General features: G+C 49.7%; 1 protein-coding gene across 1 annotated transcript in view; it reads right to left on the minus strand.

Moving 5' to 3' along the window:
• Window positions 1-21,850, minus strand: part of kcnk13a (potassium channel, subfamily K, member 13a) — a 33,491-nt gene extending 11,641 nt beyond the window's left edge. Inside the window, exon 1 of the mRNA XM_069915226.1 lies at window positions 21,491-21,850. Within this exon, the coding sequence (XP_069771327.1) occupies window positions 21,491-21,818 (328 nt within the window). The 5' untranslated portion in view covers window positions 21,819-21,850. The remainder of the gene's footprint in view (window positions 1-21,490) is intronic.
• Between the last annotated feature and the right edge of the window lie 376 nt (window positions 21,851-22,226).

Raw genomic sequence — 22,226 nt, forward strand, 5'->3', positions numbered from 1 at the left:
GCAGAGGGAAGGAGACAGGAAGAGAAGAAGAGAACAGAGTGTGGAAAGAAAGAAAGAAAGAGAAGGGGAGATCAGGGAAAAGGGGGACACCTGGGTCATTCAGGAGTGATCAGTAGGAGGGCTCCTGGGCTGGGGTGGGGGTGCATGGTGGGATGTGCTGTGAATGGTCAGAGCGTGACTCCTCTGGCTCCTCTGTGAAAGGCAAATCTGCCTCGTACTTTGTAGCAGTCCCCACCTTCTGAGCTCTGATCAACTCAGCAAACTGGTGCAGAGTTACAGCCGGGAGATTCAGAACGTGTGGGTGTGTGGAGAAAGGTCAATGACATTACTCAGGCTGGAGGGGAGACGAGGGATTAGCTGCTCGCTAACCAATGATTGGCTGTTACACAAGAACCTGCCATGAGTGAAGCAGCAATGAGATAAAATGAGTTGGGATAGGTGTGGGGGGGGGGGGGGGGTGGGGGAGCACAGAAAAGGCCATTCAGCCTTTTGAGGGGAGCCCTGCCACTTCACAGCTGCCCTGCACCGATCTCATGTACCTGCTTTTCCTCATCTCCCTTAACACGGATGTCTGTCACTGTGAGAGCTCAGGTTCTTCCCCACAGGTAGTGAGAACGCTGAATGTCTAAAGGAACTGCTCACACTAACGCTCTAAGACTCTCATATTCACAAAACAATATTTATTTGTATCGATGTATACCTGTCCGGCATACGAATTGTCTGTCTGTATGTCAAGTCTATTGTCATCTGATTGTACAAATACAACCCGACGAAACAGTGTTCTCCAGTCCTCAGAGAACACATACATACAGACAAACAATACATAGGCAGGATGTGTGTAGGGCTGGCTGGGTATCTGTGTGTTTTGCACCGAGGACAGGAGAACACTGTTTTGTTGGGTTGTATTTGTACAATCAGATGACAATAGATTTGACAAGATTGTTTGTGGAAGAGAGGCTAACCTCCACTCACCAACGACACCCCCACCCCACCAGCAGTAGAAGGAATCGATCCTCCTTCGCCACGTAAGTAGATAGAGTGATAAAGAAGGTCTACAGCGTGCCTGATTGTCTCACTAAGCACAAGAGTAAGGAGGTCCTGTTGCCCCTAGATAAAACGTTGAATAGGCCGCATTTGGAGTATTGTGTGAAATTCTGGTTACCCCATGACAAGGTTCAAAATTCAAAGTTTAGATTCATTGTCAGTATATTCCTGACATCACATACAACCCTGAGATTCCCTTTTCCTGCAGACGAAGAAAAATCTGTACTCAAGAAGATACAGTAAATGTAAACAAATAAAGACATGTAAATAAACTGTACAGATAGAGAGAAAAAAAATCAATAAAGTGCAAAAGTAAGAGTCCTGAAGTGAGTGAAGACACAGCGCTGGACAAACTCAGTTGTTCAACAGTGCACTTTTATTCTCTTTGGCTTGGCTTCGCGGACCAAGATTTATGGAGGGGTGCTGCAGGCTCATTGGTGACTGACAAGTCCGATGTGGGACAGGCAGGCACGGTTGCAGTGGTTGCAAGGGAAAATTGGTTGGTTGGGGTTGGGTGTTGGGTTTTTCCTCCTTTGTCTTTTGTCAGTGAGGTGGGCTCTGCGGTCTTCTTCAAAGGAGGTTGCTGCCCGCCGAACTGTGAGGCACAGCAAAGATAAGAATACATAACCAATGTTTTGGGTGTGAGGCTTTCATCAAGGACTCAAGCTCAAAATGTTGGTTATGTATCCTTGAATGAGGCCCTGATTGAGGTTGTTGAGGAGTCTGATGGTGGAGGGGCTGTTCCTGAACCTAGTGGTACAGGAAAGATGCAGAGCCTTGGGAAAGAGTACAGAATGGATTCGCCAGGGTGTTGCCTGGATTAGAGTTAAGGGGAGAGGTCCAGTGGTTCTCAACCATTTTTTTTCCACTCACATCCCACTTTAAGTAATCCCTAGGCCATCAGGGCTTTGTGATGAGTAAGGGATTGCTTAAGGTGGGATGTGGGTGGGAAGGGAAGGGTAGAATCACTGCTCTAGACCCCATTGTTACTGAAATATTTTGCTCTAGAAAAATTGTCTTTGGCCCATTTCCTTTGGAGGTGTGAAACCGTGCACATAACGAGTCTATTAGGTACAATTAAAACTGTGGTTTTCAACATTTTTCTTTCCATCCACATCCCACCTTAAGCAATCCTTTACTAATCACCAATGGCATAGGGATTACTTAAAGTGGGATGTGAGTGGGAAGAAAAAGGTTGTGAACCATTGGTTTAGACAAACATGGATCATTTCCTCTGGAGCATCTGAGCTGAGGGGATTCCCGATAGAAGTGTATAAAATTCTGAGAGGCATTCAACCTGCTTAGTTTGCCTACAGCCCCCCCCCCCCCCCCCGAGGATTCTGCTCAAAGTTTATGTGAAGCGGTTAAGTTCAGGTTTCTTCCATACTTCCACCAACTACATAAAAAATTTGTTACGCAAGGTGAAATCAAGGCTTTCACCCAAATGTGCTCTGGGCCGCCTTTGAAAATGGCTGGGTGAGACAGTCAGAATTGTTCTTCCAGGGTAAAACTGACCACATATGCATCTGACCCGCCACGTCTCTGTTTATCATTCAAATTTCTGCAGGAATGATTTTTTTTGGGGGGGAGGGGGTGGTAAGGGAGGTTCCTGCTCAGTCCTGTGTTTACCAACAGCAGGCTCAGGAGGGCAATTAACTGTGGGGACACTGGGTGGTCCAGTTTAACTATCCCTCCTGATCGGAATCCCTCGAGTGAATAGGCCATTAGACCATTATTTGATTCGGAAATTCAGGCAGATAACCCAATCCCCTGTTTATCATTTGATGTCAGCAAAAAGATTCTTCCTCAATGGGTGTGGATAAATATAAATGCAGAATCTCAACTGTGTAATGTCCTTAAGCCCCGTCTTCTGGGAGCTTGTTAAATTACTGTTGAATTTCTCAGACCACTTGCATATTTTCTACAAGATAATCATCCGATTGATAATCTCATTTCCTCTCCAAGCGAGCTCATCCAATTCCACGAAGCTTTAAAACACTTTGAGGACATTTTTGAATTATGTTTGTTTTATACCTGGAGGTTGGAGCTCATCGGGCACACAAAACTCAAAACGGTCAACCAGTTTACCTATCTCGGCTGCACCATTTCATGGGATGCAAGGATCGACAACGAGATAGACAACAGACTCGCCAAGGCAAATAGCGCCTTTGGAATACTACACAAAAGAGTCTGGAAAAACAACCAACTGAAAAACCTCACAAAGATTAGCGTATACAGAGCCGTTGTCATACCCACACTCCTGTTCGGCTCCGAATCATGGGTCCTCTACCGGCATCACCTAGGCTCCTAGAACGCTTCCACCAGCGTTGCCTCCGCTCCATCCTCAACATTCATTGGAGTGACTTCATCACCAACATCGAAGTACTCGAGATGGCAAAGACCGACAGCATCGAATCCACACTGCTGAAGATCCAACTGCGCTGGGTAGGTCACGTCTCCAGAATGGAGGACCATCGCCTTTCCAAGATCGTGTTATATTGTGAGCTCTCCACTGGCCACCGAGACAGAGGTGCACCAAAGAAGAGGTACAAGGACTGCCTAAAGAAATCTCTTGGTGCCTGCCACATTGACCACCGCCAGTGGGCTGATATCGCCTCAAACCGTGCATCTTGGCGCCTCACAGTTCGGCGGGCAGCAACCTCTTTAGAAGAAGACCGCAGAGCCCACCTCACTGACAAAAGACAAAGGAGAAAAAACCCAACACCCAACCCCAACCAACCAATTTTCCTTTGCAACCGCTTCAACCGTGTCTGCCTGTCCCGCATTGGACTTGTCAGCCACAAACGAGCCTGCAGCTGACGTGGACATTACCCCTCCATAAATCTTCGTATGCGAAGCCATGCCAAAGGAAGGTGCTCAGTAAGACCAAAAATACAAAACGGAAACTCAGCAGGCCACGCAGCGTCCATGGGAAGGGTAACCAACGTTTCAGGCCTGGACCATTCGTTAGGTGCCGGGGGCGGGGGGAGGGGAGGGAATTGTAGGGGGAGGAGCACTGGCTAACAGGTGGATATGGGTGGGAGGGTAAAAGAGAAAAAAACAGGGGGGAGGGTAGCCCTCATAGGAAAGGGAAGTGGGTGGGGAGCTGTGGGAAAAGAATGAATGAAAGAGATTCGGGGGCGAGGGTGAATAGAAACTGGGGTCTGATAGTAATGGTGTCTGGTTAGAGAGTGTCAACTCGACCCCGGCACCTGCAGACTTTCTTATTTCACCGAAAATATGTATGGCTCCCTTGGTTAAGTAGAACATCTCAAGCACGTTCTACAGGTCATAGAATCATAAAGCAGACGATTCAGCCCATCATGTTTATACTGTCATCAAGTACAGGTTGACCTCTCTTATCCGGCCCTCTGTGGTCCATCCAGCAACTTCCACGGTTCGGCACATATGAATCTGCCGTTGTTAGTATAAACTCCTTACGGACAGTGCGGGACACGAACCCCGGTCCTGATTGCTGGCGCTGTAAAGATTGAATCTGCCACGATCGGGACTGGGGTTCAAGTTCGGCACTGCTGTAAGGACTTTGTATTAATGTCCCGATCGAGTGCGCTGTAACGGTGTTGCACTAATTGCTACGCTAACCGTGCTGCCCACAGTATTATTTCCTATTTTATGCTTTGACCTACCTTTGACATGTTTACATAGGAGGTTCCCTTGCGAGTCAATTTCTGCTTTTGGCCAGGGCCCAATATCGCTGGATTACTGAGGTACAACCAGTACCTATCCATACCAAAACTAGTTGTGGTGTGTCAGGTCTTGGCATGGAAGATTTGATGGACGAATTGAGCCACAGGGCTGTGAGCTTTAACCCCAAATGAGGCAGGTGAACCAGGTAGAGGTGACAAGAGGAACCCCAACCCTGTTCTACTCTGAGGGGTTTGGAGCAGAGTAGAGGACATGGTCACAGAAACCAGAGAGGGGGAGCAGTAAGAGAGGGTCTCTTTCAAAGAGAGGAGGAACCCAGAGTCTTCATCTCCTGCGAGGACCTGGTAGAGGAGTAGTAAACTGTTATGCTTGTCCATCTCTTTGACCTTGTGGGGAGCCGTTCCACCCCCCCCACTGAGTTCTCCTCACATTCTCTTCCCTCCCCCATTCAACTACTCTCAACAAGGAGCTTGAAACGCCAACTGTTCTTTTTTTCCCACTGATGCCAATCGACCAGCTGAGTTCTTCTAGCAGATTGTGTCATGTTTCAGATTCCAGCGTCCGTAATCTCCTGAGTGAACACAGGTACCTTAACAGAAAGACGTCAAAATGCTTCCCATTGAATTGGGCACTCCATTTTTCCATTCCCAGGATTGCTCAGCTCTGAGAGGAATGGTTTATGAGGCCTGGGCTTTGTGGAGTAATCCATGCTGCAAGCCTACACAGGTAAGGACTGCCCCCCCCAACTCTTCCTCCAGTTTATCAGTGACTACATTGGGGCTGCCTCATGCACCCATGATGAGCTTGTCAACTTCATTCACTTCAAGTCCAACTTCCACTTCGATCTCAAACTCACCTGGTCCATCTCTAATAACACTCTCCCCTTTCTGGATCTCTCTGTCTCCATCTCGGGAGACCACCTTTCCACTGACATATACTACAAACCCTCCAACACCTACAACTACCTGGACTACACTTCTTCACACCCTGCCCCCTGTAAGGATTCCATCCCCTTCTCTCAATTTCTCCATATCTGCCGGATCTGTTCTCAAGATGAGGTCTGCCAGACCAGAGCTTCTGAAATGTCTCCCTTCTTCCACAACCGTGGCTTCCCCTCCACCACCATCAACTTAGCCCTCACCCATCTGGCCCCCACCGGCCCTAGATGCAACAAACATAGAATCCCCCTCGTCCTCACCTATCACCCCACCAGCCTCTGCATCCAACACATCATCTGCTGAAATTTCCAGCACTTACTACATCATCCCACCACCAGACACATCTTACACTCTCCTTCCCCCTTCGGCCTTCCGCAGGGACCGCTCCCTCTGCAATTCCCTCGAGCACTCATCCCTCCCCACACATCTCATCTCCAGCACCTTTCCCTGTGCCCTCAGGAAGTGCAATACTTGCGCCCACACCTCCTCCCTCACCACAGTCCAGGGCCCCAAACAGGCCTTTCATGTGAACCAACACTTTACCTGTATGTCCAGAGGACTGATTTAGTGCATCCGGTGCTCCCTTTGTGACCTTCTCTACATCAGAGAGACTGGTTGCAGACTGAGAGATCGCTTCACTCACCACCTCCGCTCCATCCACAACCACAGTGACCTTCCAGTGGCCAACCACTTCAATTCTGGGTCACACTCCTGCACTCACATGCCTGCCCATGGCCTCATGTACTGTCCCTCCCAGACCACCCACAGATTGGAGGAACAACACCTTATTTTCTGACTGGGCGCCCTTCAGCCAAATGCATTGACTTCTCTGCTTTCTACTAAACCTCTTCCCTTTCCTTCTCCCCCCCTTCCTGTCTTTCCAGTTCTCCCCTCCCTTCCCCCCTTACCCACCCAGCCATCCCTCCTCCCCTCATTCCTGCTGATCCCTCCCTCCTTTCTCCACCTATCGTCTCCTTCCTTTGCCACTCCCCCCCACCCCCCGCTCTTTTGCTTGGTCTCTTGCTGGCATTTTTCCGTAGCTTGATGAAGGGCTCAAGCCTGAATCGCCAGTTCTGCATCTTTGCCTTTGCTACATAATAGGACACTGTTTGACCTGCTGAGTTTCTCCAGCGTTTTGTGCTTTCACTTCAATCACGGGGTCTACAGATTTTCATGATTTATTTCTACTACAGTCATACGCTACTTAACGTCCATAGTACGTTCCGTGAAATAGGACGTTATGTGATTTGGGGATTGTTTTCTAAATCAGTTAGTAGAAGAACCGACTCGGGATGGTGTAATACTGGATCTCCTGTTAGGGAACGAGGTAGGTCAGGTATCAGACATTAATGTTGGAGATCCAATTGGGTCTAGTGATCATAATTCTGTTAGTTTTAGGGTAGTTTTAGGGAAGAGCAAGGAGGGGCCTAAAGTTGAGGTCCTGGATTGGAAAAGAGCAAATTTCGAAGAAATAAGAAGGGATTTGGGGAGTATTGAGTGGGACAAGATATTTTCAGGTAAGGATGTAAATGAAAAATGGAGGATATTCAAAAAAGAAATTTTGAGGGTACAGAGTAGTTATGTCCCAGTGTGGATCAAAGGAAAGGCTGGAAGTCATAGGGAGGCTTGGTTTTCGAGGAATATTGGAAATTTGGTTAGGAGAAAAAGGGAGGTGTACAAGAGGTATAAAGAGCAGAGAGCTGAGAAGTTGAAGGAGGACTACAAGGAGTGTAGAAGGAATCTTAAGAAAGAAATTAGAAAGGCCAAAAAAAGGCATGAAGAGGCTTTGGTTGACAGAGTAAAAATAAATCCAAAGGGTTTCTATAAGTACATTAAAAGTAAAAGATTAGTGAGAGATAAAATTGGATCCCTTGTAGATAGCAAGGGTAGGCTGAGTGAGAAGTCTGAGGAAATGGGGGAAATTTTGAATGATTTCTTTGCCTCGGTATTCACTAGGGAAAAAAATGTTGAACCAGTTGAAGTAAAGAAAAATAGTGGGGAGGTCATGAAGCATATAAGGATAACTGAGGAGGTAGTGATGGCTGTGTTAAAAAAGATAAAGGTGGATAAATCTCCGGGTCCGGACAAAATATTCCCTAGGACACTCAGGAAGGCTAGTGGACAGTTAGTGGGGCCATTAACAGAGATATTTAGGATGTCATTGGCCACGGGGGTGGTACCAAAGGATTGGAGGGTGGCGCATGTGGTTGCTCTGTTTAAGAAAGGGTCCAAATGCAAACCCGGGAATTATAGGCCTGTAAGTCTGACATCTGTGGTGGGAAAGTTGATGGAAAGTGTTCTGAGGGATGCTATTTTCAAATTTTTGGAGGTACAGGGATTGATAGGGAGTAATCAGCATGGTTTTGTCAGGGGTAGATCATGCTTGACAAACCTGATTGAGTTCTTCGAGGGGGTTACAAAAAAGGTTGATGAAGGGAAAGCTGTGGATGTTGTCTATTTGGACTTTAGTAAAGCTTTTGACAAAGTTCCCCACAGGAGGTTAGGAAAAAAGGTGGAGGCATTAGGTATAAATGAGGAGGTAGTGAAATGGATTCAGCAGTGGTTGGATGGGAGGTGTCAGAGAGTAGTGGTAGAAAATTGTTTGTCCAATTGGAGGCCAGTGACTAGTGGAGTTCCTCAGGGTTCGGTCCTGGGTCCACTATTATTTGTTATATATATTAACGATCTGGAAGTAGGGGTGGAGAATTGGATAAGCAAGTTTGCGGATGACACAAAGATTGGTGGTGTTGTGGACAGTGAGGTAGATTACCGTTGATTAAAAGGTGATTTAGGAAGGCTGGAGGTGTGGGCTGAGAAATGGCTGATGGAATTTAATACAGATAAATGTGAGGTTCTACATTTTGGAAAGGCAAATTTAAATAGGTCATATACATTGAATGGTAGACAATTGAGGAGTGCAGAGCAACAAAGGGATTTAGGAGTTATGGTAAATAGTACCCTCAAGGCTGATACTCAGGTAGATGGTGTGGTGAAGAAGGCATTTGGAATGTTGGCCTTCATAAATCGGAGTATTGAATTCAAGAGTAGGGAGATGATGATGAAATTGTACAAGGCATTGGTGAGGCCAAATTTGGAGTACTGTGTACAGTTTTGGTCACCAAATTATAGGAAAGATATAAACAAAATAGAGAGAGTGCAGAGAAGGTTCACGAGAATGTTGACAGGATTTCAGGGTCTGAGTTACAGGGAAAGGTTGTGCAGACTGGGGCTTTTTTCTCTGGAGCGTAGAAGATTGAGAGGGGACTTAATAGAGGTGTTTAAGATTTTAAAAGGGACAGAGTAAATGTGGATAGGCTTTTTCAATTAAGAAAGGGGGAGATTCAATCTAGAGGACATGGTTTAAGATTGAAGGGGGAAAATTATAAGGGGAACACGAGGGGAAATTTCTTTACGCAGAGGGTGGTGGGGATGTGGAATGAGCTTCCGGCAGACATGGTCGAGGCGGGATCATTGGTTACATTTAAGGAAAGACTGGATTGTTACATGGATAGGAGGGGACTAGAGGGGTATGGACCGGGTGCTGGTCAGTGGGACTAGGAGGGTGGGGATTTGCTACGGCATGGACTAGTAGGGCCGAATTGGCCTGTTCTGTGCTGTAAGTGGTTATATGGTTATATGATTGTGTGGTCATATTATACACTAATGGCAGGTGATTAAAAGTGGATTGGGTGCCAGAGTAATTAAACCCTTCCGTGACATTTGGTGTTGTGATATTCCTGCATGAGAATTTTCACCTGCTAGGCCACAGCTTCGAACGTTTTGGACTGGGACACAGTGCTTGGAGAAATGGGATTCAGGCTCAACACTTTGGCTGGACGCCCGGAGTTCTTCAGTCTCGGCAATTCTATCAGTGTCTGTGACAAGAAGCATTTTGCAGTCATGACAAATAGTGGCTGTGACTGAGAGGATCGCTGAGCAAGTTCAATTACGGGAGATACCGTCTGTTACTCCCCGTTCTCCGATCGGGATTTCTGAACGGACTTATAAGCGGTCAGACATTGCCTGAACAGATGTTATGCAACGCATGACTGTAGCAGATTTCTATATTAATCCAACAGCTGCTTAATTATAGAGTTGAGGGCTGGGTTTTAAGCTCATTCAAGGGCCAGTACTGCGCGCACTGCACTCCACCTAAAAGCTCCTTTGCGCAGGCCCGAGGACAGGTCCACGTCCTCCCCCTCCACGTCCTCCCCCTCAAAAAAAGAAGATTCCTTTATAATCATGTAATAGTACAGAACATGTAATATTACATGATATTGCCATTAGTGTCGTCCTGCGCCCTTACAGTACAAGAGAGAGAGCCCCTTCAGAGTCACTGAGGGTCCGTGGACTTGCCTCCAGCCTCTGCAGCTGCACAGACTCTTTTTCGATTCATCGGCCACCCGAGCTCTAGGTTCAAACCTCCGACACCATCAGGAGGCCTTCAGGCCTGAGGCACTTCGGGAGCCCTTCCTGCCCTCAGCGCCCTCTTGATTCCAACTCCAGCTCTACGAGGATTTATTACCGCAAATGATCCAATTGTATCATGGAGGACACACAGTGGCACGCAACGGATATGGCTGCTCTCTCACACCCTCCAGAGTCCCGCTGCAGTGAACTGGATTTCACCTTCTGTGTTTTGTTCAGATGGCTGGCCCCACCCTCACCTACCCCAATATAAACCCTGGTTTTCTTCCTTTACCTCAGATGCACCTGAGGACTATCGTGTCTACCGGCTGTTGATCGTAAGCTATTAAAAGCGTGTTTGCCCGCCTCACTCATCTTGGTGCATTCGGTCGCGTTACACCCACGTTCAAACCCAACCTCGGGTCTGACCGCTTGGGCTTGCTTCTATCCACGTCCCAAGGACGTGTGGTTGGGTGCTGGTTCTACGCTGCCCAAAGTGTGTAATGAGGAGTAGAATGTGAAAGAGGGGGAAAGTGAAATGAAAGGATAATTATTGATGGTTGCTTCATGATCAGTGTGGGGTCCACGGGTCAAAGGGAGTCTTTCAATGCTACATTAAAAACACATGCTGGAGAAACTCAGCTGGCCTCGCAGCGTCCACAGGAGGTAAAGACATGTAACCGACGTTTCGGCCCTGAGCCCTTCTTCAAGGTGAAAGGTAAAAGTAGAAAGCAGGCAGGTAGCTGAATGAAAAGAAAGGGCGGAGGGAAGAGTGTAGACCAACAGACAAAAGGTGTTAATTGGATTTGGAGAGGAGGACAGGTGGGGGGGGGGTGTTTTTGATGCTGTGAATGCAGAGTTGAGGTAAATGATACAAAGGGAAAGGGGAAGAGAACAACAGTGCTAGAGGAAAGGAGACCTATGGAATAATGGGGGGGGGGGTGCTAATGGGCAATGGAGAAATCAATGTTGATGTCATCTGGTTGGAGGGGCCCAGATGGAATGTGGGGTGTCATTCCTCCAATTTGCGGGTGGTCTCAGTCTGGCAGTGCAAGAGACCGTGGGCAGATAGGTCGGCAAGGGAATGGGACGGGGAATTGAAGTGGGTGGCCAATGAAGCGATCTCCCAGTCTGCATCCAGTCTCTCTGATGGACAGGAGGCCACAACTAGAGCACTGGATGGGTTGCAGAGCTGAACCCCTCTGCTGCAGCCTGCGGGGCAAGATTCAATGAGTTGATGGAAAGTCTTCAATAAAGGAACAGTTATTGCCAGGGTGAAATCAAATAGAACAGGAGGAGCATTTGAAACCTCCTGGACCGAACAGCCTCAGCTATTTTAATGGGTCAGGACTTATCCATCCATGACTGCGTCAGACCCAAGGGGCACTGAAAATTCCAAGTGTTTAGGCTGACAAGTGTGTCTTCTTGAAGCAAAAGATCAGCGATAGCGTGTCTCAAAATCCGGTCTTTTGGCATCACAAGTCCAAACAAAGCCATAAAATCGACTCAGTAAATATCAGATAACAGATTAATCTTGGCCTTATGTGCGCTTTGCTCTCACTGGGAGTGCATCAAACTTATCCGATCTGTAACGACGACCAATAATGTAGAACCTGAGTCAGCTTGGGTTGGGAGGGATTACACATAGAACACGTGGGGTTGAATCGATCACAGAACCATTGAATATAGGCTTAAAACTGGAGTATGTATTTTTAATTAGTGTATCCTTCACAGTTAGCCAGAGTTATGCAACATGAAAACAGGTCCTTTGGCTTAACTCAGTGGTTCTCAACCTTTTTTTCCCCCACTCACAGAGCACATCAAATAATCCCTGACTTGCCACGGGGCACCTATGGCTTAGAACTATGTCTTGATATAGATCGTGGATCTCAACCTTTTTCTTTCCACTCACATCCCACTTTAAGTATTCCCCATGCCATAGGTGCTCTGTGATTAGTAAGGGATTGCTGGTGGGTGAAAACCACTGTTTTAATCATAATGTGCACTGTTTCAGGAAATGGGCCTAAGACAAATTTTCTCAAGCAAAATATTTCAGTAGCAATTGGGTCTAGAGCAGTGATTCTCAACCTTCCCTTCCCACCCACATCCCACCTTAAGGAATCCTTTACTAATCACAGAGCACCAATGGCCTAGGGCAGGGGTGTCAAACTCAAATTCACGGAGGGCCAAAATTAAAAACTTGGACTAAGTCGATGGCCGAACTAAATATTTATTGAAAATTTTCAACAACATCTGCATGTTTTCTCTTCTTTCAACAGATGTAATGTTAAACTTTTTCTTATTAAAATAAATGTTTAATAATAGTTTTGGATAAAATCTTTCCAGAAGCATTAACAAATGAGAAATAAAATATTCAATAAATAATATTTCTCTATAGAGGATTTGTCAAATGTTGCTAGTGTGCTGTCGAATAGTAAAATCTGAGGGCTATTGAGAATGTGGGAGAATAACATGATTCCTGAAACAATCAAATGGGTGACTGATTGTGGGCATGAACTCTAGCAGGGTTATTTGCCATGCCCTTTTTCCATTGGTACAGATATCCTTTGATTGACACACTTTTCAAGTTTTATGCCTAATGAGCTTGTATCCAGGTGCAGGACCATATTTAACCAGGAATATATTTATCACTGTGACATGAAACTATTGGAAGATCGTTTTATCCTGAGATTAAAGTTCATAATACTTACTCAGGCCTGTGTGCGGGAGGGCGGGGTTTGCGAGCGATCGGGTTGGACAACGACAGTGCGGGGGCATCGGCTCTCGCTGCAGGGCGGCATCTCGACGGATCAGCGGCCCCGTCACCGTGAGTCGCGGGTCGGCCTGTGGCAGGGAGGGGGAGTGGGCAACGGTCCTGGCGAGGTCAGGCCCCCCCTGAGTTTCTGCCGGACCTCCCTTGACCTGCTGAGTTTCTCCCAGACCCCCCTTGACCTGCTGAGTTTCTCCCGGACCCCCCTTGACCTGCTGAGTTTCTCCCGGATCTCCCTTGACCTGCTGAGTTTCTCCCAGACCCCCCTTGACCTGCTGAGTTTCTCCCGGACCCCCTCCCCTTGACCTTCTGAGTTTCTCCCGGATCCCTTCCCCTTGACCTGCTGAGTTTCTCTCGGACCCCCCTTTGACCTGAGTTTCTCCCAGATCCCCCTTTTGACCTGCTGAGTTTCTCCCTTCTGGTGTTTTTACGAGAACCACAGACTTTCGCTCATACATTGATGAGGGGGATCAAGGGCCAAACATTGTCAGGTACCTCTCTGCTGGATAAAGGATACGGTTTAACCCGCTGAGTTTCTCCAGTGTTGGGTTTTCACGAGGTAGAGTCAAAGGGCCGAAGGGCCTGTTTCTGATCTGTAATGTTCTACGGACCCTGCTCTTCTTTCCGTGCCGGTGTCCCAGGACCTTTCCAGGGCAGTCTCTGTGCTCAGGACCACGCTGGGATCCCGGTCAGCGGTGGAGGAGCAGGTGAGCGCGGCTAATCCCGATCCAGCCCATGCCACTCCCGAGATTGGCGGGGGGTTCCACCCTGCCTGCCCGACCAGCCTCGCTCTCCACGTGTACTCCGGGCACCCGCCGCTGGTCCGGTGGGAAGGCGCAGGGCGGCCGGCGCCCCCATCGCCCAGCGGGGAGCCCCAATCTTCCCTCCAGCATCCCGACTCCATCTGCAGCTCCAAGAAACGCTGTGCCACTGGGGTTCCGGGTGCTGGGAAGTGGCCTTGGCTTCCCCTGACACCGGCCAGGCCGCGCTACGGTGGGGGGGTGGGCGGGGGGACACGACAGCGTGTTTATAAAACTACCCACCACTACTTTTCAAGTACCAGGATTTTTCTCTCTCTCTCTCACCCTGGGACACAGTAAGCGCGGTTACTGTGCATGCGCTTATACTGGCGCGGCGGCCAGCGGGCCACCTCTAATACATTTTTGATATGATCTTGCGGGCCAAATATAATTATATCGCGGGCCAAATTTGGCCCGCGGGCCAGAGTTTGACATGTGTGGCCTAGGGAATACTTCTTAAATTTTTAAAAATTTTTCACACCGTGAACCATATTAATCAAAATACACACAAACATTTCCCTCTTGAATATACAGTGGCATTTTCTCCCCCTTTTTCCCCCCTCCAAACCCATTAAACGTTCAACATATACAATACAATAAACGCCTAGGGAATATTTAAAGTGGGATGTGAGTGGGAAGAAAAGGTTGCGAACCACTGATATAGAAAATGATCATACAGTCCTCTTCAGGTACAACAAACTAATGAACTACACCTCTCTCTTCAATATTCTTTCCATTTGTGGTCTCTGATGGGTATGCATTGAACAAGAGAATTAACTTCAGTGTGTACAGTTGTCTAAGCCAAAGGTTCTTAATCCTTTTGTCCCACTTTCATACCATCTTAAGTTCCTTTGGCTTGGCTTCGCGGACGAAGATTTATGGAAGGGTAATGTCCACGTCAGCTGCAAGCTCGTTTGTGGCTGACAAGTCCGATGCGGATGGTGGTCGACTATAGCCAGACCATTAACCGCTTCATGCTCCTGGATGCGTACCCCCTGCCACGCATCACGGATGTGGTGAACCAGATCGCCCAATACCGCATATTCTCCACTACTGACCTACGTTCGGCCTACCACCAGCTCCCGATCCACTGTGAGGACCGACCATTCACGGCCTTCGAAGCGAATGGGCGGCTGTATCAATTTCTCAGGGTACCATTCGGGGTCACGAATGGTGTCGCAGTCTTCCAGCGGGAAATGGACAGGATGGTGGACCAGAACGGGCTAACCGCTACCTTCCCGTATCTGGACAATGTCACCATCTGCGGCCATGACGCGCAGGACCATGACGCCAACCTAGACAAATTTCTTCAAACTGCCGGTCGGCTGAACCTGACCTACAATCTTGACAAGTGTGTCTTCCGGACCACACGACTCGCGATTCTAGGTTGCGTGGTGGATAACGGGGTAGTGATGCCAGATCCTGACCACATCCATCCCCTAATGGACTTACCCCCCCCCCCCACCATACCCAGAAAGCGCTCAAACGCTGCCTGGGCTTTTTCTCATATTACGCCCAATGGGTTCCACACTACGCCGACAAGGCGCATCCTCTTATCAAGACCACCTCCTTTCCCCTCTCGACCAAAGCCATGGCGGCTTTTGATCGAATCAAATCCGACATCGCCGCTGCAACGCTGCACGCGATCGATGAGTCTGTCCTGTTTCAAGTCGAGAGCGATGTATCCGACTTCGCCCTGGCAGCCACCTTGAACCAGACCGGTCGGCCTATAGCCTCCTTCTCCAGAACCCTCCAGGGTCCAGAGAGTAGACACTCCTCGGTTGAGAAGGAGGCCCAGGCCATAGTTGAAGCGATGCATTGTTGGAGACATTACCTCGCTGGGAGGCGCTTTACACTGTTGACTGATCAACGCGCGGTCTCCTTCATGTTCAGCAACACCCAGCGAGGTAAGATAAAAAACAACAAAATCGCCAGATGGAGAATCGAACTCTCCACCTTTAACTATGACATCCTGGTAAGCTCAACGACCCACCTGACGCGCTCTCCAGGGGGACGTGCGCCAGCATACAGATGGACAGACTACAGAAACTCCATGAGGCGCTCTGTCATCCAGGGGTCACTAGGTTTGCCCACATTGTGAAGGCGCGCAACCTACCCTAAACAGTTGAGGAGATTCGCTCCATGACCCGAGCCTGTTCGGTGTGCGCTAAATGCAAGCTCCACTTCTTCCGTCCGGGGAACTCCCATGTTATCAAAGCCACCCGCCCCTTCGAGCGTCTTAGCGTAGACTTTAAGGGGCCCCTACTGTCGACCAACCATAATAACTACATCCTTATGGCCATCGACGAGTACTCCCACTTCCCGTTCGCTGTGCTCTGCCCAGACACCACCGCCACCTCAGTGATACAGGCCCTTCACAGTATCTTCGCCTTTTTCAGGTACCCCAATTCCATCCACAGTGATAGGGGGGTCCTCATTCATGAGCACAGTGCTGCAACAGTACCTTCTGGAGTGTGGTATCGCTTCAAGCAGGACCACCAGCTATTCTTTTCTTTGGCTTGGCTTCGCGGACGAAGATTTATGGAGGGGGTAAAAAGTCCACGTCAGCTGCAGGCTCGTTTGTGGCTGACCAGTCCGATGCGGGACAGGCAGACACGATTGCAGCGGTTGCAAGGGAAAATTGGTTGGTTGGGGTTGGGTGTTGGGTTTTTCCTCCTTTGCCTTCTGTCAGTGAGGTGGGCTCTGCGGTCTTCTTCAAAGGAGGCTGCTGCCCGCCAAACTGTGAGGCGCCAAGATGCACGGTTTGAGGCGTTATCAGCCCACTGGCGGTGGTCAATGTGGCAGGCACCAAGAGATTTCTTTAGGCAGTCCTTGTACCTTTTATTTGGTGCACCTCTGTCACCAGCTATAACCTACGTGGTAATGGCCAGGTTGAGAGGGAGAATGCCACCATCTGGAGAACGGTTACACTGGCTCTCTGGTCTAAAGGTCTCCCCACCTCCCACTGGCAGGAGGTTCTCACTAGTGCCTTACACTCCATCCGCTCCCTCCTATGTACCGCAACAAATGCCACCCCCCACGAAAGGTTGTTCCTTTTCCCGAGGAAATCCGAATCAAGAACCACTGTAGCGGCATGGCTCACCGTCCCTGGCCCTGTCCTTTTGCGATTCCACGTCCGGCACTCAAAGAACGACCCCTTGGTCGACCGAGTGACTCTACTCGACGCGAACCCGCATTACGCCTACGTTGAGTTCCCAGACGGGCAGGAGGACACTGTTTCGGAGTGGGACCTAGCTCAAGACGCAGTAGGCCCAACAACCCCCCCAACTCAACCTTCCCCAACTCTTTATTCCCCAGGCCTCGTGCCGGAACAGAATGACCAACAGCACCCCAACGACCCGGGCCACCCTGCCGACAACACAGCTGGGGATTTGAGCGAAGGAGCGGTCGCACCCGATGAGCCCGCTGGCGACACCACTCCAACGACCCCAATCCCGGCACCATGGCGGTCACGCCGGATGGTCAGACCCCCTGACCGGTACAGTCCTTAAACTACCCCTTCCTTCCCTTCTCCCTCTTCAGCCCTTCCACCCCAGGGTCAGTTCTCCAAGAAGGGGTGAATGTGATAGTACAGATCTATCACCAATGTATATAGTTACAGTATCTAGACTGTGCTTACAGCGATTGGCTGAGAGCTTAGCCACGCCTACTGTCTGGGCCTTAAAGGGTTGTGTCCCTAGCCAGGTCGGATCATTCCGGACTGGTCGGCCACCTGTGAAGAGCTCCTGTCTTTTGCTAATAAAAGCCTTGGTTTGGATCAACAAGTCTTTGGTTCTTTCGAAGAGCTCTACAATTTTATTAGCAGGGAAAATTGGGGTTGGGTTGGGTATTTAAGGTGGTAATGTGAGTGGGGAAAAAAAAAGGCTGAGATCCACTGGCTTAACTTGTCCCAGCTTATCCCACTTTCTTGCCTTTGACCCTTATCCCTCTCAACTTTTCCTGTCTACAGACCTGTCTAAATGTCTTTTAAACACAATTGTCCCCACCTCCTCAACTTTCCCTGCAGCTCGTTTCATCTGTGTGAAGACAGTGTCTCTTGGGTCTCTTTTTTAACTCTTTCCCCTCTCACCTCACTGCTCTGCTCACTCCACACCCATGGCCACGTGCCCAGGCACAATCCAAATGCCATCGACAAATTTGTCAATGACCACCGTGGTCATCAGCGAAATCCCAAACGGCAATGAGGAGTGACATACACCAGCTGGTTGAGTGGTGTCATTGCTACAGCCATCTACTCAACATTAGCAAAACTGAGGAGCTGATTGTGGACTTCAGGAGGGGAAATCAGGAGAACACAAACCAAACCTCATCCAGGGCCAGCAGTGGAGAGGGTCAAAAAATTCAAATTCCTGGGTTTCAATCTCTCTGAGAGTCTGTCCTGGGGCATCCATGTCGATGCAATCACGAAGAAGGCTCGCCAACAGCTATACTTTGTGAGGAGATTCGGGACGTCTCCAAAGAATCTTGAAAATTTCAACAGGTGTCCCGTGGACGCCATTTGGTTGGTTGCATCACTGTCTGGTATGGAGGTGCCAAGGCACAGGACAGGGAAAAAAAACCTAGAGGGTTGTTAACTCAGCCTGAGACATCATGGGGACCAGTCTTAACTCCATTAAGGACAACTACAAGAGATGGTGTCTTAAGAAAGCAGTCTCTATTCTCAAGGACGCCCACCACCCAGGCCACATTCTCTTCTCCCTGCTACCATCAGGAAGGAGGTACAGGAGCCTGAAGACGAACACCCACCCACTGGCACAAGGCCAACTTCTTCCCCTCTGCCATCAGATTTCTGAAAGGACAATGAACCACAGACACTTCCTCCTATATTCCTACTGTTCTGCTATGACTGGCTGCCGCCTCCTGAGATCGATCCTACCCAGTCAATGAGGTTGACGGCTGTTCCAGTCTATTGTTAATAAAAACCTATCAATTTCACAACTTCAATCTTTTGTGATTCTTGATGGTTCATCATCTACACTATTTATTTGTGGTTAATTCATAGCAATGTTTGTACTGTAATGTTGCCATAGAACAACAAATTTCATTACAATAAATCCTGATCTGATGAAAAGTCATGGTTTAAAATAGGGACGTTTTCTTGATTATTTTCAAATGAATGCATATTTGTTAAATAGACTTTGCAAAAGAATTTAACTCCTGCTGTTCCTGTTCCTGAATTGATTGGGGCAGAGTTTGGAGCAATTTATTTCAGCTCACACAAGATTGTGTAAGGAAAGTGGAGAATGGTTAGCGCAACACCGTTACAACACCAGCAATCGGGACGGGGGGGGGGGACTCTAGATCCTTGGCTTCCGAAGACTGCAGTCAGTACAAACTGGAAACAACATCTCTTCCTCGCTGACCATCATCATAGGCACACCCCAAGGGCACTATTCATTATACACCCATGACTGTGTGGCCAGGCACAATTCCAATGCTATCTACAAATTTGCCGATGAGACTACGGTTGTCGGCAGAATCACAAACGGCAATGAGGGAGCATGCAGGAGGGAGAGAGATCAGCTCGTTGAATGGTGTCACAACAACCTTATGCTTAATGTCAGTAAAACTGAGGAGCTGATTGTGGACTTCTGGAAGAAGTCAAGGGAATACAGCCCAGACCTCATTGAGGGCAGTGGAAAGGGTCAAGAATGTCAAAGAAAGGGCAAGGGCGAAAAGGGGGGTGAGGGCGAGGGAGGGAGAATTGGTGAGAGGTACAGATGAGTTGGGAGGGGTATGGAGGGCTATGGACTGGATGCAGATCAGTGGGATAGCCAGAATGATAGTTTGGCACAGAAGGGCCAAAGGGCCTGTTTTTCTGTGCTGCAATGTTTTATGGTTCACATCACTCTGGGAGACTAGAGGGCCCACATTTTCAGTTACTCAGCCTCCAGCAGCCTGGAGTGAAGCCACAACCCAACCACACCAGCACTCATCTGGGAACCACCTTCACGTATCCTGAGGTCAGAACACGATGGAAATGGCTCATCCATTCCTGACCAAGAGGATTCTCTTGAGCTTTTCCTATATGCCTGCATTTGGCCCATATCCCTCTCATCCTTTCCCATCCATAGGTGTGCTACGTTCAAGATCCATCTTCCTTCTTCCTAATTCGACGCTCTCTGGTGGTATGGTTAGCACGGGATGCTATTACAGCACCAGCGACACGGGTTCAAATCCTGCACTGTCTGTAAGGAGTTTGTATGTTCTCCCTGCGTCTGCGTGGATTTTCCCCGGGGGCTCCGGTTTCCACTCACAGGTTTGAAAGTTAATTGGATGGCACAGGTTTCAATGGCTGGAATCTGCATTGTTAAAAAAAATCCTCAAGGTCAAAATGGAGCAAGACTAGATCTGCTGACTTGGAGATACAGGAAATGTCATGGAGTGACTATTGTGGATCGTGTGTTCCTTAGGAACTGAGCAAAAAGTAGTGGCTTCATCTGAAGCAGTGGATTTCGAACATTTTCTTTCTGCTCACATCCCACGTTGAATAATCCAAGGGATTGCTTAAGGTGGGATGTATGTGGGAAGGGAAGGTTGAGAATCACTACTCTGAACCCAATTGTTACTGAAATATTTTGCTTGGGAAAAACTGTCATCGGTCCATTTCCTTTGGAGTAATGAAACCGTGCACATAACGAGTCAATGAGGTACAATTAAAACAGTGGTTTTCAACCTTCCCTTTCCACCCACATACCACCTTAAGCAATCCTTTACTAATTGCAGAGCTCCTATGGCATGGGGAATACTTAAAATGATATGTGAGTGGAAAGTAAAAATTTGAAAACCACTGATCTCAGGACATCCCATCCAATCCCATCCCAGCCCCTCTGGACACTAAAGGTAGCTGAACTGTCAGTGGTGGAAAGTGGTGGGATGTAGAAAACAGTGGTCAATCTGAACAAAGCAGATCCCACAAATAGAAATGGGATGTATGTCTCAATATTTTAGATTTTGTTTATTGGAGTGAATATTGATTCTAGTACTTGTCAGGATTGGAATCTGACCAGGAGTCACTTCAAACCCCAATCCCACTGACACTGAGAAAATCCCTCTCAGAACAAACAGAAGACACTTGGAGTCCATTCCCTGCATTCTCAGCAGATCGCTCAGGTCGAGCAGATCCCTCCTGACAAGACCTCTCCCATCAAGCAAATCCCACCCACCAAGCAGATCCATCTCACTAGGCAGATCCTGCCCAGGGAGCAGATCCTTCTCACTGGGCAGATCCCACCCAGGGAGCAGATCCTTCTCACTGGGCAGATCCCACCCAGGGAGCAGATCCCTCTCACTGGGCAGATCCCACCCAGGGAGCAGATCCCTCTCACTGGGCAGATCCCACCCAGGGAGCAGATCCCTCTCACTGGGCAGATCCCGGCCAGGGAGCAGATCCCTCTCACTGGGCAGATCCCGGCCAGGGAGCAGATCCCTCTCACTGGGCAGATCCCGGCCAGGGAGCAGATCCCTCTCACTGGGCAGATCCCGGCCAGGGAGCAGATCCCTCTCACTGGGCAGATCCCGACCAGGGAGCAGATCCCTCTCACTGGGCAGATCCCGACCAGGGAGCAGATCCCTCTCACTGGGCAGATCCCGGCCAGGGAGCAGATCCCTCTCACTGGGCAGATCCCGGCCAGGGAGCAGATCCCTCTCACTGGGCAGATCCCGGCCAGGGAGCAGATCCCTCTCACTGGGCAGATCCCGGCCAGGGAGCAGATCCCTCACACAGTTCCCACAAACCTGACCTCCCAATGGATTCGGCTCTAGGAACACCCCCCCCCCCCCCACTTCCCTCTCGCCCCCCGACATCCCTCGAAGCGGGGAGGCGGAGCTCCACACCTCCTTACCTATGGTGGAGACCACGGTGCCCACGAAGTAGAAGGAGCCGGCGAAATCCCAGCGGGGCCGGGTCTCGTCCACCCGCACGCCGGCCATTCCAGCCTCCTCGTACTGTCTCAGGAAGACGCTGAGCTCGGTTCGGCTGATGTTGTACCTCTGGCTGAAGTTCTCCCACCTCCGCACCCACCGGCGCTGCGACTCCCGCTCCGTGTCCCGCTCGATGGCCGAGAAGACGGCGGCCCCGCACACCAGGTACAGGCCGATGAGCAGGGCGAGCAGGGCGAAGCGGGCGTTGTCCTGGTTCACCGGGCGCAGGCAGCCCCGGCCGGCAGCCATGGCCGCGGCCACGGGGAGGCGCACAGGAGCAGGGCAAGGCTCAACCCGTGGGGGGGGGGAGGAGAAGGGGGGTGTGGGGGGGGGAGGAGAAGGGGGGTGTGGGGGGGGGAGGAGAAGGGGGGGTGTGGGGGGGGGAGGAGAAGGGGGGGTGTGGGGGGGGGAGGAGAAGGGGGGGTGTGGGGGGGGGAGGAGAAGGGGGGGTGTGGGGGGGGGAGGAGAAGGGGGGGTGTGGGGGGGGGAGGAGAAGGGGGGTGTGGGGGGGGAGGAGGGGGGGGTGTGGGGGGGGTGGGGGGGTGTGGGGGTGGGGGTGAGGGGGAGGTGGGGGGGGTTGGGGGTGGGGGGGGTTGGGGGTGGGGGGGGTTGGGGGTGGGGGGGGTTGGGGAGGAGGAGGGGGAGGTGGGGGGGGTT

This window comes from Narcine bancroftii, chromosome 2 (assembly GCF_036971445.1).
Source record: "Narcine bancroftii isolate sNarBan1 chromosome 2, sNarBan1.hap1, whole genome shotgun sequence".
Lineage (NCBI taxonomy): Eukaryota > Metazoa > Chordata > Chondrichthyes > Torpediniformes > Narcinidae > Narcine > Narcine bancroftii.